Source organism: Salmo salar, chromosome 02 (assembly GCF_965601325.2).
Source record: "Salmo salar chromosome 02, fSalSal1, whole genome shotgun sequence".
NCBI classification, from domain to species: domain Eukaryota; kingdom Metazoa; phylum Chordata; class Actinopteri; order Salmoniformes; family Salmonidae; genus Salmo; species Salmo salar.
The window spans coordinates 10,850,506-10,868,527 of record NC_138292.1 but is presented as its reverse complement, the minus strand read 5'-3'; the positions used below and the strand labels follow the sequence as shown (position 1 = coordinate 10,868,527).

The 18,022-nt window shown below is 41.0% G+C and overlaps 1 protein-coding gene across 1 annotated transcript in view; it reads right to left on the bottom strand.

Annotated features, from left to right (window-relative positions):
• The window catches only part of LOC145859983 (aryl hydrocarbon receptor), a 34,295-nt gene extending 17,082 nt beyond the window's left edge, over nt 1-17,213 (bottom strand). Inside the window, exons 1-4 of the mRNA XM_082959652.1 lie at nt 16,661-17,213; nt 16,062-16,246; nt 9,294-9,385; nt 6,970-7,059 (exon numbers count right to left, since the gene is read on the bottom strand). Of these exons, the coding sequence (XP_082815778.1) occupies nt 6,970-7,059; nt 9,294-9,385; nt 16,062-16,246; nt 16,661-16,698 (405 nt within the window). The 5' untranslated portion in view covers nt 16,699-17,213. The remainder of the gene's footprint in view (nt 1-6,969; nt 7,060-9,293; nt 9,386-16,061; nt 16,247-16,660) is intronic.
• Nucleotides 17,214-18,022: the final 809 nt, after the last annotated feature.

The window sequence follows — 18,022 nt, the reverse complement described above, 5'->3', positions numbered from 1 at the left end:
TCAGAGATCCACTGAAACCATTGAAATTACATATGGTTAATAACTATGAAGTGTCTACATGTGTCTGCAGCCACTACTCATGTGTGTAACGATAGTCTACATGGTCTGAGAACCACTGATAATAGCACAAGGTGTTATTGTAGGCATTTAGAGTCGTTGATGCACATGAGTGGTATGGATGTATGTAGGCATTTATGATCTGTAACGTTACATAGGGAATCTGTGAGAGATATACTGTTAAATAGAACTAGTGTAAATATCTAAACCCATGTATGAATAGAACACTAGTCTAAAGGAGAAATTGGCGAAGAAAAGTATACTGGGTTACTAGAGATTTGATAGTAACAATGTGGAAAAATAATATTAATTATATACAACTTGCACACCCAAACGTAGACGTACGTAAGTGGTGTACAAAATAGAGAAATTAATAGTATAATGGGTTACTAGATTTGATAAAGTAACAAAAGTATAATTGGTTACTTGAGTTTAACTTGCTAGGTAGAGACTTATTATGGATAGAGCGCGCCATCTACAGCGCATTACATGTTCATCTTAAAATAGACATTTAATAAGTGTGAAGTCCTAGTTGAGGGAAACAGATATGGAGGTTAGTGAAAGTAAGAAAGTGAATGGTAATATGTGGCTTTCAGATAGCACTCTAATAATGCAATATCGTAGTAATTTGAAGAGTAAATGTTTCAAGATAAGGTCACATGACGAGCAGATGGATTGTGCATTGGGACTGATATTAAATTAGAGGCCACCATCTGGTGTTTGGGTTAGAGATAAGTTTCCTGTGGAACAATAGATAGCAGCCAGTACTAAATGAACTCAAACAGGCTGTAAGGGACACAGCGGGGAAATTTGGACCAGAGGTATGAATAAAACACATTTTTGACAAGTTAAATTATTATTACTCAATTGTATAGTTTGGGTAGCACAAATGATTTAGGTAAGGTAATGTCATCTAAAACAATATGTTTCCATTGCGTGGAACTGTGACCAGAATTGAAGTAGATTCAAGTAAATGTTTTTAGTAACAAATATTCAGCTGATAAGCCAGCACCAACTCTTTGAAGGTCCCAGCAGATTTGTTAAACAACAGGTTTCATATTTTGACAAGTTTATGTCCCAGGGACAGTTAGGACAGAATTGTATGTCAATGCAACAGGTCAAAAAGACTAAGATTACAAGAGATGGGCTCTAGGATTGTTTACTTTAGGTGCCTATTCAGCTTTACGGGACACTGTATCATCTGATGTGTCTGAAGTATAATTCTGTAAACACATGCTTTTATCAAGACTTCCTGCCTAAGATGCAGTAAACTCGATTAACGATTAAGAATTTTTAGGACTGATTAAAATCTAACAGTGAAAACTAAGTACGTTTATTTTCTTTGTTCCAGGACAATTTAATTTTTTTTTTTTTTTTTTACATGTTTACCAATGATTCTGTATCTCTCCCTTTGAAATGCTTTCTGAGGCAGGTGCCTTGGGAGTTAGTATAAAAGGTACCTGAATCCGGCTGTTAAAGGAGCCCCAAATGAAGTAAGACCTGGCCATTGTTTATTTTTACCTGTTTTTGAATATATGTTAGTGGTGTTATTCTCTTGATAAAGAAATGTAAAACCCAATGTAAACCTGATACACAAAATGTTTTAAATAATTGAAATATCTTGAAGTAATGTCTGAGGTACAGGGAAAGAAACACTCACTTACCCAATAGAGGTTATGTGGGACGTGACCGTCCCACCTGCGGAACACACTATTCAACAGCCAGTGAAATAGCAGGGCGGCAAATTCAAAACAACCAAAATCTCATAATTCAAATTTCTCACACATACAAGTATTATACACCATTTTATTGATAAGACTCTCGTTAATCCAACCACATTGTCCGATTTCAAAAAGGCTATACGGCGAAAGTAAAACATTAGATTATGTTAGAACACCACCTAAACAAGAAAAGCCACACAGCCATTTTCCAAGTAAGAAGAGGCATCACAAAAAACAGAAATACAGCTAAAATTAAGCACTAACCTTTGATGATTTTCATCAGATGGCACTCATAGGACTTCATGTTACACAATATATGTATGTTTTGCTCGATAAAGTTCATATTTATATCCCCAAATGTTTTTTTACATTGGCCCGTAATATTCAGAAATGTTTTTCCTTCAAAAACTTCCGGTGAATGAGCACATCAATTTATAGAAATACTCATCATAAAATATTAAACTGTTATTCGAAGAATTATAGATAAACATCTCCTTAATGCAACCGCTGTGACATATTTCAAAAAAGCTTCACAGGGAAAGCACACTTTGCAATAACCTGAGTACGGCGCTCAGAAAACAACAGCAGGCAATACAGATACCCGCCATTTTGGAGTCATCTAAAATCATAAATAGCATTATAAATATTCACTTACCTTTGATGATCTTCATCAGAATGCACTCCCAGGAATCTTAGGTCCACAATAAATGCTGTTTTGTTCGATAAAGTCCAAAATGTATGTCCAAATACCTCCTTGTTGTTTGCGCGTTCAGTAAGCTACTCCAAATGTAGGAAGCGTGCTGAAAATTTCACGACGAAAAGCCAAAAAAGGTTCTATTTACGTACGTAGAAACATGTCAAACGATGTATAGCATCAATCTTTAGGGCATTTTTAACATAAAACTTCAATAATATTCCAACCGGACGATTCCAATGTCTTGAAAAATGAATGTAATGGAACACAGCTACCTCTCACGTGAACACGCGCCAATGAACTTATGTCCTTTCTTGAGTCAACAACTTACAACCTTGTCTTTGTCTTGCTTCAATACAAATCTCACCAGATTGGGCCTGCTAGATGGTCGGGATTTCTCTCTAAGGATTAGCACTCAGATCGCTTGACCCTGTAACTCTGCGGTGAGATCGCCAAGATGATAGGGGAGTATAAGCCAATTTGGGGGGGAAATAGAATAAGAATAACAACTGTGTTGTTATTCTCTTTGACATTTGTCTTAGACATTTGTATTTCTACTTGCACATCCTCATCTGCACATATATCACTCCAGTATAAATTGCTAAATTGTATTTACTTCGCCACTATTGGTCTATTTATTGCCTTACCTCCTTACTTCATCTGCACACATTGTATACAGATTTTCTATTGTGTTATTGACTGTACATTTGTCGCACTGCTTTTTGTCGCACTGCTTTGCTTTATCTTGGCCAGGTCGCAGTTGTAAATGAGAACTTGTTCTCAACTGGCCTACCTGGTTAAATAAAGGTGAAATAAAAATAGAAAATTAAGAATATTGGTAGTAGTAATAATTTGTCATACAGTGAATAATTTGCCTGGATTTCCGGAATCAGATATGCCCTAAACTAAACGATTGTTCTGGCCTGTCCTCTCTCAAGGTTATGGTGAAGGTGACCAATGATGGTATTAGGTATAATTCGGCCGAGAACAGAGTGAATATCACCCCCACTAACCGGCTGAAGTAATGGCGACAATGGCGTTTACTATGGTCCTTCACCATCTGAGTCCGAGCCAGCAACCTGTACACAGCATCCAGTCGAAACTATCAACTGCCTTTTCTCTCATGCCTTTTCTCAGGAGTGCAACATGTGTCCATGTGGAGTGAGCATGGAGAGATCCCGTCCAAACTTCTCTCATGCTGCTGGAGTACTGGTAGGAAAATGGACAAGACATAATGGACTGGAAAGAACAGTGGCGGCTCAGGTGAGAGAAATCGGGACATGATCAAGGGCCATCCATTTTGAACATGTGCCATTGGGAGGACAAACTGAAAACGCCAGAAGAATGAGTGCCGGGGGGGGGGGGGTAGTCAACCGTGCCCGTAATTAATTGAGGGTTATCCTAAAATTGTTTATTTGGGGTATCAGGTTGATTGTGGAGGTCTGCACACAGCAAATGTATAGTACTTTAGACTAGAAATGCATTGAGATAATCTGTCATTACCACAAATGAAGGCAGTGATGAAAAAAGTTAATGCTAGAAATATAAGATGAATATACTGTGTCAATGTAAATTCTGCCTGTATAGGGGTGTGCTAAATTGAGGGTCTTCAAATGTGAGTGAGAGAACCAACGTGAAGCATTAAGGGGGGACTGTCATTTTAAATTTGTGCTGGATAATTTTTCAATAATTCTAATTATGATTTGGAAAGGCTTCTAGAGACAAAGCTATGCCCAGAAAATGTGATGAGAGCCACTAGATTATAGCTTGGGCTAATCTCATTCGTATCAAGGTTGGTGTGAATCTGTTATTTTTTTTTTTACCTTTATTTAACTAGGCAAGTCAGTTAAGAACAAATTCTTATTTTCAATGACGGCCTAGGAACAGTGGGTTAACTGCCTTGTTCAGGGGCAGAACGAGAGATTTGTACCCTGTCAGCTCTGGGATTCGAACTTGCAACCTTTCGGTTACTAGCCCAACGCTCTAACCACTAGGCTACCCTGCCGCCTCAAACCCTAGGCTACCCTGCCGTTATAACACGTGTGCGCTCTCTTCCCTGTTAAATTCAATATGCATGTGCCCTAGACCAAATTCTGGAGATCTCTAGAAACGTAGATGCTAAAATAATTGTGTAAATTGGCCCTGCAAAACAGAGAGGCTTTTGACTATCTTTTGGTAGGTAAAGGGGGCACTTGTGCAATCATTGGCGATGAATGTTGTACTTTTGTCCCAGATCACTCTTCTAATATGACTGATCTCTCCGAATACATTGCCACTGTTGCTAAGAATAATTCCCCACAGAGTGGACGCCTGCAACTTGGTTGGAATCCCTGTTTGGAAGTTGGGGATCCCAAATTACCAAATGGGCTGCAGTGTACGTTTTTTTTCTTAGTTTGCCTAATTATGTTATTTAACATGCTGTGCATGTGTGTGTATTTTATACAAATTCACTCCCGTTAATAGAAGTATAACCTTTATTATGATGATAGTATTACCATACTAATTAGATTGTATAACCCAGAATGAAGGGTTTTAAATGATGAAGTGTCTGGTTTTGTGTGTGGATTTCCCTTACTTTAACCTGTTGGGGGTAGGGGGCAGTATTGACACGGCCGGATAAAAAACGTACCTGATTTATTCTGGTTACTACTCCTGCCCAGTAACTAGAATATGCATATAATTATTGGCTTTGGATAGAAAACACCCTAAAGTTTCTAAAACTGTTTGAATGGTGTCTGAGTATAACAGAACTCATATGGCAGGCAAAAACCTGAGAAAAATTCAACCAGGAAGTGGAGGATCTGAGAATTGTAGTTCTTTCTAGTCCCTTTCGAAACTACAGTATCTGTGGGGTTACGTTGCATTTCCTAAGGCTTCCATTGGCTGTCAAAAGCCTTCAGAAAGTTGTTTCAGCATTCTCCTGTCACTGGGCAGAGTATAGGAGCTCAGTTACTGAGTGGACTGCCTGGCAACAAAGGGGTTGGATATGCACGGTCCCGCGAGCGCGCTGTTCCTTCTTTTTCTCCTTGAATGAATACGCTATTGTCCGGTTGGAATATTATCGCAATTTTAAGTTAAAAATACCATAAAGATTGATTTTAAACAGCGTTTGTCATGCTTCTAAGTACGGTAATGGAACATTTTGACTTTTCGTCTCTGGTACCGTGGTCGTGCGTTATGCCTTTGGATAGTGCTCTGAACGCACAAACAAAATGGAGGTATTTGGCCATAAATATGGATTATTTAGAACAAAAACAACATTTCTTGTGGAAGTAGCAGTCCTGGGAGTGCATTCTGACAAAGACCAGCAAAGGTAAAATAATATTTCTAATACTAGTTCTGAGTATAGGTTGCCCCGAACTTGGCGGGTGTCTGTATAGCTCGCCGTGATGGCTGAGCTATGTACTCAGAATATTGAAAAATGTGCTTTCTCCGAAAAGCTATTTTAAAATCTGACACAGCGGTTTCATCCAGGAGTAGTCTATCTATAATTATTTAAATAATTGTTATATATTTTGTCAACGTTTATGATGACTATTTTTGTAAATTGATGTGCTCATTCACTGGAAGTTTTGGTGGGAATACATTTTCTGAACATCACGTGCCAATGTAAAATGCTGTTTTTGGATATAAATATGAACTTTATCGAACAAAACATACATGTATTGTGTAACATAATGTCCTAGGAGTGTCATCTGATGAAGATCGTCAAAAGGTTAGTGCTTCATTTAGCTGTGTTTTGGGTTTTATTGACATGTCCTTGCTTGGAAAATGGCTGTGTGATTATTTTTGTCTATGTACTCTCCTAACATAATCTAATGTTTTGCTTTCGCTGTAAAGCCTTTTTGAAATCGGACAATGTGGTTACATCAAGGAGAAGTGTATTTTTAAAATGGTGTAAAATAGTTGTGTTTGAGAAAGTTGAATGATGACATTTTGTTGTTTTTGAATTTGCCACCCTGATATTTCACTGGCTTTGTCCCGTAGCGTCCCACGTAGCCCATAGAAGTTAACAAGTTGTAGTTCTCTAATATGTCACTTGTTTTAGTATAGAAGGGTTTTTATAACGTTTGGAAAATGTGTGTGATGATTTATGCACCCTATTCATCATGTTAGTGGCAAACGATGTCCAAACTCCGAAGGTTTGCGCTAGCTACAGTATGTTTTTGCTTTCATGGAAGGGTTGGCTGGAAGCTGAAGGGCGGTCCAATGTAAAACAACGATCATGATTCATTCAATTTGAAATATGGATATTCAACCAGCGTATGGTGCCGCCTTGAAGTCTGAGGGCACAACCCTTTCATTATTGATGCTTCATGCCTACACATCAAAGCAGCCATTCCAAACTCTGGAAGACACAGAGCTGATGTCAGCCAGACTACATTTATAGAACGCTAAAGAGAGACCATTTACTTGGTGAAAGCCCAGTTGTAGAGAGGTTAAACGAGCCTTTATCAGGTGAAAGCCCAGGTAAAGAGAAGTAAAAAGAGCCTTTACCTGGTGAAAGCCCAGGTAGTCCTGGATGGTGGAGGATGCATAAAAGATTGTGCCACCAGCCGTGACAACCAGAACAAAGCCATTCAACACCTGAGAGGAGAGTGGAATAGAACTGAATTAGTATATCTTTATACACTGAACAAAAATATAAACGCAACATGTAAAGTGATGATCCTATGTTTCATGAGCTGAAATAAAATCATCCGTGTTAGTGAGCATTTCTCCTTTGCCAAGATAATCCATCCACAAGTGTGGCATATCAAGAAGCAGATTAAACAGCATGATCATTACCCAGGTGCACCTTCTGCTGGGGACAATAAAAGTCCACTTTAAAAAGGTGCAGTTTTGTCACACAACACAATGCCACAGATGTCTCAAGTTGAGGGAGCGTTGTAATTGGCATGCTGACTGCAGGAATGTCCACTTGAGCTGTTCCCAGATAAATTAAATGTTCATTTCTCTACCATAAACTGCCTCCGTCATTTTAGAGACTTTGGCAGTATGTTCAAGTGGGTGGGACTATGCCATCCCAGGCCTACCCATGGCTGCACCCCTGTCCAGTCATGTGAAATCCATAGATTAGGGCCTAATTAATTTATTTCAATTTACTGATTTCCTTATGTGAACTGTTATGCAGTAAAATCTTTGATATTGCTGCATTTATATTTTTGTTTAGTATAAATGTTTCCACACATCTAGACTACATGTGGTCATATGAAGTAGGCCTACAACTGTAAAGAGCAAACAGCAAAACCAAAGAGCAAAATGTCAAAGGAACTGAAAGGCCTATAGAGTTTTGTCTGTGTCCCAAATGGCACCCTATTCCCTATGTAGTGCAATACTTTTGGTCAAAAAGTATGACTCAATAATCCATGCTTTCTGGGAATGTTCTAAAGTTATGGGCAGAGTTAGAATGTTGGCTGTCAGAAGAATTACAATGTAAATGTACTTTTAATCCGTCTGTCTGCATATTTCAAACATGGCATATGAGGGTGGGTTCTCTCACTGCACCCTCGTCATTCATCTTAAAAAAAACATGCTTAAAAGCTGGAAATCAACCAAAATTTGGGAAATGTACCTTTCCATTGTTGTTACCACAATGGAAAGGTAAAATTCTTTATTATCTAAATGTTGAAAGTGTGTGGGTGACTCAGAAACAAAATGGTGCAGTTTGAGGCCATGTGGCGAGAGTGATGCGGGCGCTGGAGATGGGGGTGTCTCGGCCAGTGTGATATAGTCGATGTTTGTGTGATGTTGTCGTTTGTATGTGTATGTTTTGTATTGTTTGAAAAAATAAAATCAACATTAAATTATTTTTTTTAAGGAATAGGGTGCTTTTGGTCAAAAGTAGTGCACTATACAGGGGATAGCGTTCCATTTGGGAAGCAAACATTGTGTTTGTATCTACCCTATTTCATGTAGAGTCAGCTCAAGGTTCAGACACGCAACAGTATATGATTAACTCTGTAATTATTTGGACAGGAAAAGCTAACATGCCACATGGCCATGCATGGTGTGGTCAACTGCAGTTCATCTCAACTTAAACCAATAACTTTCCAATGTAAAAATAAAAACATTTAAAAAAGGGGCTAGTGGATGGCCCGTATTCACAAAGCGTCTCACAGTCGGCGTGCTGATCTAGAGTCAGGTCCGTCCTGTTAATGTAATCTTATTCATTAAGATCTAAAAAAGGACAAACTGATCCTAGATCAGCACTCCTACTCTGAGACGACAAAAATATGTTGTCCTTTGTTGTGTTTTATTGGGGTATGTACTGGCTGGTGCAATCAAATGTACCCTGTGTGGGATTAATAAAGTATTTACCTTATCACGAATACAGGCCCTGGAGTGCTATGGTAACAGACAGGGTGGCTACTGAACAGACCCCACTAACCTGTAGTAACAGACAGGGTGGCTACTGAACAGACCCCACTAACCTGTAGTAACAGACAGGGTGGCTACTGAACAGACCCCACTAACCTGTAGTAACAGACAGGGTGGCTACTGAACAGACCCCACTAACCTGTAGTAACAGACAGGGTGGCTACTGAACAGACCCCACTAACCTGTAGTAACAGACAGGGTGGCTACTGAACAGACCCCACTAACCTGTAGTAACAGACAGGGTGGCTACTGAACAGACCCCACTAACCTGTAGTAACAGACAGGGTGGCTACTGAACAGACCCCACTAACCTGTAGTAACAGACAGGGTGGCTACTGAACAGACCCCACTAACCTGTAGTAACAGACAGGGTGGCTACTGAACAGACCCCACTAACCTGTAGTAACAGACAGGGTGGCTACTGAACAGACCCCACTAACCTGTAGTAAGATCTCTCCCTCTGGAACGTGAAGTTCTTGCTTCTTCAGAACATTACTCTCTGGGCGCTGGGAGGCTGTGGATTGTAGGGTCACTGCAACACAATACAATAAAATCAAGATCAAGATTGCTGTACCATAGAGGATTTCCACCACACACTGAAAGACTGCAGAGGAACCAGTTACAGTGCATCACTACAGACAGAGACCCATTCACAATAATGTGAGATAGCGCCATTAGCGGTGTACACATTAGTCCTATTTTGTTCCTGTGGAAGAGAATTTGATGGGCATTTTAAATCAACCAAAGACAATAACGTTCTATTTGTGTGTACTGTGGTAGCCATATAGGCTAGTCAACGGCAAATCATCTTCAGATAGATTGTGCAGTGTGATGCCTTATGATTCAGTGTGATTAAGAGAACAGACCCCAACAGTGCTGGTCGGGCCCTATAGCCTAGCTACAGTAGGAGAGTTGTGTCAGTAGAACGTGGACAGGGAACTCAAAGTCCTCAGGGGCCAGAGTGGTGTCACTTTCTCCCCGTCCATAGTAAACACAGCTGATTAAACTCATTACATTTTAAACTTATGATCATGATTAGCTGATTATTGGAGTCAGGTGTGTTAGTTGAGGCTGGAGTAAACGTGTGACACCAATCAGGCCCCCGAGGACTGGAGTTGCCCATCCCCGCAGTAGAATGACGTCCTCTCTCAGGTAGTCCCATCGCCGCAGTAGGATAACTCAGGAAGTCTGCAACCACAATTATTTTCCCCCTTTTATTCATACAGGTAAGTCATTTAAGAATGTATTCTTATTTACAATGACGACCTGTCCACAATCTTGATTGTATTCTCATACGATGGCCAAAATAATCCCTCTCACATCAACCTACACCCATCCCCTTATCAGAGCCCAGTCAATGCTTCTCACTCATCTAAACAAGTCAAAGTTTAGTTGTTGGCTCATACTACAGACTATCAAACACTCAGCACCCCAAATGGCATCCTATTCCCTATATAGTGAACTACTTTTGACCAGAGCCCATGCCCTTGGCAAACGTAGTGCACTAAACAGGGAATAGAGTGGCATTTGGGATGCAGAAGACCACTGTTTTATAACCCTCCTCAGGAGTCTGTGGAGTCAAGAGTTCAACAAGTCTGTGCTAATATAGATTACTCAAGCAAACACCCCCCCCCCTCTCCCCTCCGCTTGGGAGTCTAGGAACTCTGCCGATGACACAAAGCACCGCAGCAGCACAGCAGCACCGCAGCAGCACCGCAGCAGCACCGCAGCAGCACCGCAGCAGCACCGCAACATAAAGGCCAGGAATCCTGGCTGCTAGCAGGTCTCAGAGGAAACTAAAATAAGAGTAGAACATTTTATTCTGCTGGCTTTTTCCTCATGCAGGTCGAGCTAATTGAATTGTTGAGTCACTCAAAATATAAAGGGCTCCCCAAGGGAAGATCTTGCAAAAATTAAGGCTAAATGTTTATGTCTCAGACAGCTAGCCTACAAGTTCTAAGCAATACAATAAAATCAGTCTACATTTTTCAGCTTCCTTGCTTTATTTTGTGGTTGTGCAAATGTTGGATTGAATGCATAATTTAAAACACTTGCCCCCCCCCCCCCCCATCCCTGATACCTGTATAAATATTGGACAAGAAATTGTGCTTTCCTGTATTATACTTATAAAAAAATGTATTCTATTCTACTGAGCCATTTACTTTGTTCGTATTCTTACCCTTGATTATGTCTTCTTGTCAAGAAGGACCCTTTTAGGGTTGGGCAGTTTCAAGATATTCATATCGTCATACAGTCCTTCTCGCATACAGGGATACAGTGAGGGGAAAAAGTATTTGATCCCCTGCTGATTTTGTAGGTTTGCCCACTGACAAAGAAATGATCAGTCTATAATTTTAAATAGTAGGTTAATTTAAACAGTGACAGAATAACAAAAAAATCCAGAAAAACGCATGTCAAAAATGTTATAAAATGATTTGCATTTTAATGAGGGAAATAAGTACTTGACCCCTCTGCAAAATATGACTTAATACTTGGTGGCAAAACCCTTTTTGGCAATCACAGAGGTCAGACGTTTCTTGTAGTTGGCCACCAGGTTTGCACACATCTCAGGAGGGATCTTCTCCAAGTCATTAAGGTTTCGAGGCTGACGTTTGGCAACTCGAACCTTCAGCTCCCTCCACAGATTTTCTATGGGATTAAGGTCTGGAGACTGGCTAGGCCACTCCAGGACCTTAATGTGCTTCTTCTTGAGCCACTCCTTTGTTGCCTTGGCTGTGTGTTTTGGGTCATTGTCATGCTGGAATACCCATCCATGACCCATTTTCAATGCCCTGGCTGAGGGAAGGAGGTTCTCACCCAAGATTTGACGGTACATGGCCCCGTCCATCGTCCCTTTGATGCGGTGAGGTTGTCCTGTCCCCTTAGCAGAAAAACACCCCCAAAGCATAATGTTTCCACCGCCATGTTTGACGGTGGGGATTGTGTTCTTGGGGTCATAGGCAGCATTCCTCCTCCTCCAAACACGGCGAGTTGAGTTGATACCAAAGAGCTCCATTTTGGTCTCATCTGACCACAACACTTTCACCCAGTTGTCCTCTGAATCATTCAGATGTTCATTGTGTTCTTTTGTGTTTCTTCCATTTGCGAATAATCGCACCAACTGTTGTCACCTTCTCACCAAGCTGCTTGGCGATGGTCTTGTAGCCCATTCCAGTCTTGTGTAGGTCTACAATCTTGTCCCTGACATCCTTGGAGAGCTCTTTGGTCTTGGCCATGGTGGAGAGTTTGGAATCTGATTGATTGATTGCTTCTGTGGACAGGTTACTTTTATACAGGTAACAAACTGAGATTAGGAGCCCTCCCTTTAAGAGTGTGCTCCTAATCTCAGCTCGTTACCTGTCTAAAAGACACCTGGGAGCCAGAAATCTTTCTGATTGAGAGTGGGTCAAATACTTATTTCCCTCATTAAAATGCAAATCAATTATAACATTTTTGACATGCATTTTTCTGGATTTTTTTGTTGTTATTCTGTCTCTCACTATTCAAATAAACCTACCATTAAAATTATAGACTGATCAATTCTTTGTCAGTGGGAAAACGTACAAAATCAGCAGGGGATCAAATACTTTTTCCCCCTCACTGTATACAGTATTACAGGCTTATTAGCACACAAGGAGGCGCCAAAAAATTCAAAATAACAGGCGCCCATTAACTTCTCTAGGGTAGGGGGCAGTATTTTGACATAGGGGGAAGTATTTTGATATGAAAGGCGTGCCCAAATGCCAACAAAATTAGCACACAAATTTCAATGGAGGCTGCTAGCTAAATATTCTAATGAGCGCAAATGAAAATAAACGAATTTCAAAGACAGGCAACCCATCTCATAAAGTTACACATACATCAGTAGGCGCTACCGAATGTCATTTTTTTGTTGTTGACATTTCCAAGTGAATGTGAACGTGAGACATTGTGCAAATTAACTAAGTTTTGACACATGCTTGTCTGAAGGAAGAATAGTACTGGCTCTGGAGCAGCATGTGTAGGCTACATGCTGTGTCTGTGTGGAGTCTGGAATCGCTAGGGCAACGGCATGCCTGCTCTGCTCGGAGAATAGGGGGTAGGAGGATACGGCTGAGAACGGAGGAGAAAAAAACGCAAGGAAATGAAAAGATAGCAGTGCCAGCTGTACAGATAAAGCCCTTTGGATGAGTTGACTTCTCAAACACGGCAGAAAGCTAAAACAATATGATGACCCATCACCTTATTAATTCAGCCACTTAGATTAAGTAGCAAGTTAAACTTCGGGGTCACGTTTATGCAGAATTCTGAAAACTCTTAAGAAAGATCTTCCCGCGTTCTGTAAATGCAGATGTAAAATGGATCTCATTGTAATTTCTGCTCTGCATTAGACTAATTTCGTGCTTCAGTTGCACTTCTCCACTCAGATGAGAATTGAGGAATGGGCATCCTATCAGCAGACAGCGCTCTGACTGATGTGGAGCTACTGTTCTCCATCATTCTATCAGCAGACAGTGCTCAGATGTGGAGCTACTGTTCTCCATCATTCTATCAGCAGACAGAACTCTGACTGATGTGGAGCTACTGTTCTCCATCATTCTATCAGCAGACAGCACTCTGACTGATGTGGAGCTACTGTTCTCCATCATTCTATCAGCAGACAGCACTCTGACTGATGTGGAGCTACTGTTCTCCATCATTCTATCAGCAGACAGTGCTCAGATGTGGAGCTACTGTTCTCCATCATTCTATCAGCAGACAGCGCTCTGACTGACGTGGAGCTACTGTTCTCCATCATTCTATCAGCAGACAGCGCTCTGACTGATGTGGAGCTACTGTTCTCCATCATTCTATCAGCAGACAGCGCTCTGACTGACGTGGAGCTACTTTTCACCAGTACTTTTCTCAGTGTAGCCAGCCATTTTTCACCATTAAAATGCAAGATTAACTTTAAACAAAACATTAGGAAATTTAGCTGGCTACATTCTTTATATGATAAAGATTAGAAATATGAATGCTATGCATAGTTTTCACCAAAAATACCTTGCTTTTTCATTGTAAGCTCATGTACTTGGTTGCACTTCTGCTGCCATCAGATGAAAATGAATCTATTTTCTGCCAAATGTGTTGCACTAATGTATTTCCTATGAAGGAAAACTATAGTTGCACATCCCTGATCACTCTATTGAAGCAAAAAAATACTTGACTTTCAATATAAAACGCAACCCCTGTCAATACACAGCTGGACTCGCGTTCTCCCGTTGTGCTATTTCCAAACAAACATGTGACTGGCTCAACTGTTCTGGGGAACTACGGTAAGCTTCATAATGTACAATAATGTGACAGGTGAAATGAAGAACGGAATCTGCTTCATCTCCTAAGGTATTGCACAAGTTGACTGCAGGTATTTAATAAAAAACAGTTGCTACAAATATTAAAATGTATTGAAACACTTCAAAATAAATAGTTGAAGCTGTATTGGCGGTCTTGAAAAACCATCCCGTGGCCATTTCCAAAAACCCTGTATACCGCACCTAAAGACTCCCAGACCATGGGAAACAAGATTCTCTGGTCTGATGAAACCAAGATCTCTGGCCTGAATGCCAAGCGTCACGTCTGGAGGAAACCTGGCACCATCCCTACGGTGAAGCATGGTGGCAACATCATGCTGTGGGGATGTTTTTCAGTGGCAGGGACTGGGAGACTAGTCAGAATTGAGGGAAAGATGAATGGAGCAAAGTAGAGAGAGCCTTGATGAAAACCTGCTCCAAAGCGCTCAGGACCTCAGACTGGGGCGAAGCTTCACCTTCAACAGGACATCGACCCTAAGCACACAGCCAAGACAACGCAGGAGTGGCTTCGGGACAAGTCTTTGAACGTCCTTGAGTGGCACAGCCAGAGTCCGGACTTGAACACGATCAAACATCTCTGGAAAGACTTGAAAATAGCTGTGCAGCGACGCTACCCATCCAACCTGACAGAGCTTGAGAGAATATACAGAGAAGAATGGGTGAAACTCCCCAAATATCGGTGTGCCAATCTTGTAGTGTCATACCCAAGAAGACTAGAGGCTATAATGGATGCCGAAGTTGCTTCAACAAAGTACAAAGTAAAAGGTCTGAATAATTATGTAAATGTAATATTTCAGTTTGTTTTTAACAGCCGAGTGCGGGTCCAAACAGCCGAGTGCGGGTCCAAACAGCCGAGTGCGGGTCCAAACAGCCGAGTGCGGGTCCCTAGGATGTATACTAGGACCGGGACGATACCAGTATCCCAATACTCGTTAGTATCGTGGCAAGGAAACAAAACATAAAGCAGATTTAACTTTTAGGAAAACAGCCTTAATGTTGGAAACAAACGTCATTATGTTGTCATCCAGAGTCACATGTATTTATTTTCCAAGCTATAGCCACAATACTTTACATACAGCTGGTTTTAAAAGGACCAAAGAGTTTGCGTCGAGTTTTCATTTTTGCCATGGAAAAAATATTGCAATACTGGTATCGTCACAGCCCTACTTTCTTAAGAGTCCAAACAGCCTAGTCTGCATCCCAAACAGCACCTTTTACCCTATATAGTTCACAACTTTTGACCCGAATAGGGTGCCATTTGAGATGCAAACATAATTGCAAGGGGGAGGATGTGGTCACAGGTTTCCCTTGGCAGAGCCCTCAGAACCCTTTTCAATAACAGATGTGGTTAATGCTAGAAAACTATCTATTGTTGCAGCACTGCTAAGGCTTCCGCTAAGACAGATCACAAGATTACACATTTATATGTTACTTTCCACAGGATTTCACACACCCTGATGGCATCCTGTTATCTCCGAGAGAGTCCTCCCTTTCTTGAGAGAGAGAGCGACGAGCGAGAGAGAGCGAGAGATCTAGCCACTGCCTCCCAGACACCTCAGTAGTTGATAGTGACTGATATAGTTGATCAGGGGGGCGGCAGGTAGCCTAGTGGTTTGAGCGTTGGGCCAGTTGCTAGATCGAATCCCTGAGCTGACAAGGTAAAAATATGTCGTTCTGCCCCTGAAAAAGGAAGTTAACTCACTGTTCCTAGGCCGTCATTGTAAATAAGAATTTGTTCTTAACTGACTTGCCAAGTTAAATAAAGGTTAAAAAAAAATAAAAAAAATGATCAGACAGTAGTCAGATCCATAGCGATAATATCTTAACATAACCCAACCCTAAATATGGACAATAGGGTGTGTTATGATCATGCCTTACCATTGAAAAAGCTCTTGGCACGCAGGTAGCTGACACAAAGCCTGAGGATGGTCAGTTTGTCCAGCTTGGAGATGACATCCTGGGGGTAAGGAAGCAGACTGGCCAGCCTGTCCAACTCCCCATTCAGGCGTTCCCGGTGCCTCTTCGAAGGGTTTGATTTGGCTCCTTCTGGAGGTGGCTTCACACTATGAGGAAGAGAATGTCTGCCATCAATGTCTCATATGATGATATTCCTCAGTCTTGTTATGTAGCCTAAATGGTAGATACTGTATGTTTACGAAAGTGTGAATGAATGCAACTCATGGAGTCCACAGAAAGAAATATCATAAAGTATCATTGTCCAAGGTTGAAACATGCTTCTTTCTGTACCTCATTTAGACCTCATACAAATCAGACTAGGGAGTCTGTCAGTCGACCCTATACCATGAATATAATAACAGTACTACAATTGAACTGTCACTCACAAGGCATCCTAAATCTGTACACCGATGTAGCATACTAAACATGCACTAGACTAGTAGTGACATAACTTTGTCTTCAACCCCTAACTAGCTGGCCATGCTGTTTTAGCGGCGATCAGTTATCCAACGTGACTGTACCTTCTCTGGGGCTTTTTCCTCTTGCGACTTGCATACATGTTGGTGCTATTTATTCCCAATGTGTACTATGGAATGCCAAGCGCACTAGAAAGACAGCTAGCTAGCTGACGGGACAGGGTACGTAGTCAGAACCCTGCTTCTGCTAGGCTAGCTAAATAACACGTATCATGTTAGCTAGCTGACAATCAAAACATGGTCGATTACTCAGTAAGATGCATTTTAAAGCATGCTACAAAACGATGTAGCCTGTTAAATGCACACCTGCATTATTAAGCGAAAAGCAAGAAATGTTTGCTACATATATTAACAACCTAATTTAGCTAGAGAAAGTGGACAAGTTCGAAGAAGAGAAAGATTATCAATTGCCAACACTGAGCCGTCAATGGATCGTGCCGTGCGAGCTTCCTTGCCAAACGCGGATGGACCATAAATCAAATCGGAATATATTCGCCGAACATTAGCCACGCGAGAATTTCATGGCTACAACAAACGTCATGCAAACTGCAGAAATGGGATATTTGTGGTCATTTCTTTCACACCCCCTTCAGCTCCGCCCACCGGGTACGCACACGCTTATCCCAGCCAATCGCAAAGTGACTATCATTGCGTTGTTTACACCCTTCAAAGGTCTGGGTTTAGACGAGATGGATGGGACGTCAAACCAGTTGAAAGTTCATTACTGTAGCTACTGCAATTGTAGAAAACATGAATAATTCAAGTAATTTAATATAATGTATTATATGAAGTACCGTGTGGGTCAATTGGTAGAGCATGGTGTTTGCAACGTAAGGGTTGTGGGTTCGAGTCACATGCACTCACTACTGTAAATTTCTTTGCATAAGAGCGTCTGCTAAATTATGTAAATGTTTTATCCTTATATCAACTCTAAGATTTTTAAAACAGCCTTCTGTATTTTTGGGTCAGCAAAGCAAAATAGGTCATAGTTTGTGAACATGCTGCAGACTGACATCGTGGTCCTGTGTGGCTCAGTTGGTAGAGCATGGTGTTTGCGATGTCAAGGTTGTGTGTTTGATTCCCACGGGGGACCAGTATGAAATGTATGCATTCACTACTGTAAGTCGCTCTGGATGAGAGCATCTGCTAAATGACATAAATGTAAATGACACCTCAGCAGTTAAATGAAGAGCTTTAATAGGAAGAATACAGAAGCAGTCTTGGTGGAGGGTGGTGATCTCTAATTCAGGGTAAATGACTTGGGAGTTACTGTATTCAAGTTACTAGTTATTTCAGGCTCTGATAGCAAAGCTCTTTATCTTCTAATCTGCCACATTACTTGGAATGTCGTTGACATTTGCTTTGAATAAAAGGGATTGGGGATTTTTCCATCTCAGATTCATCAAA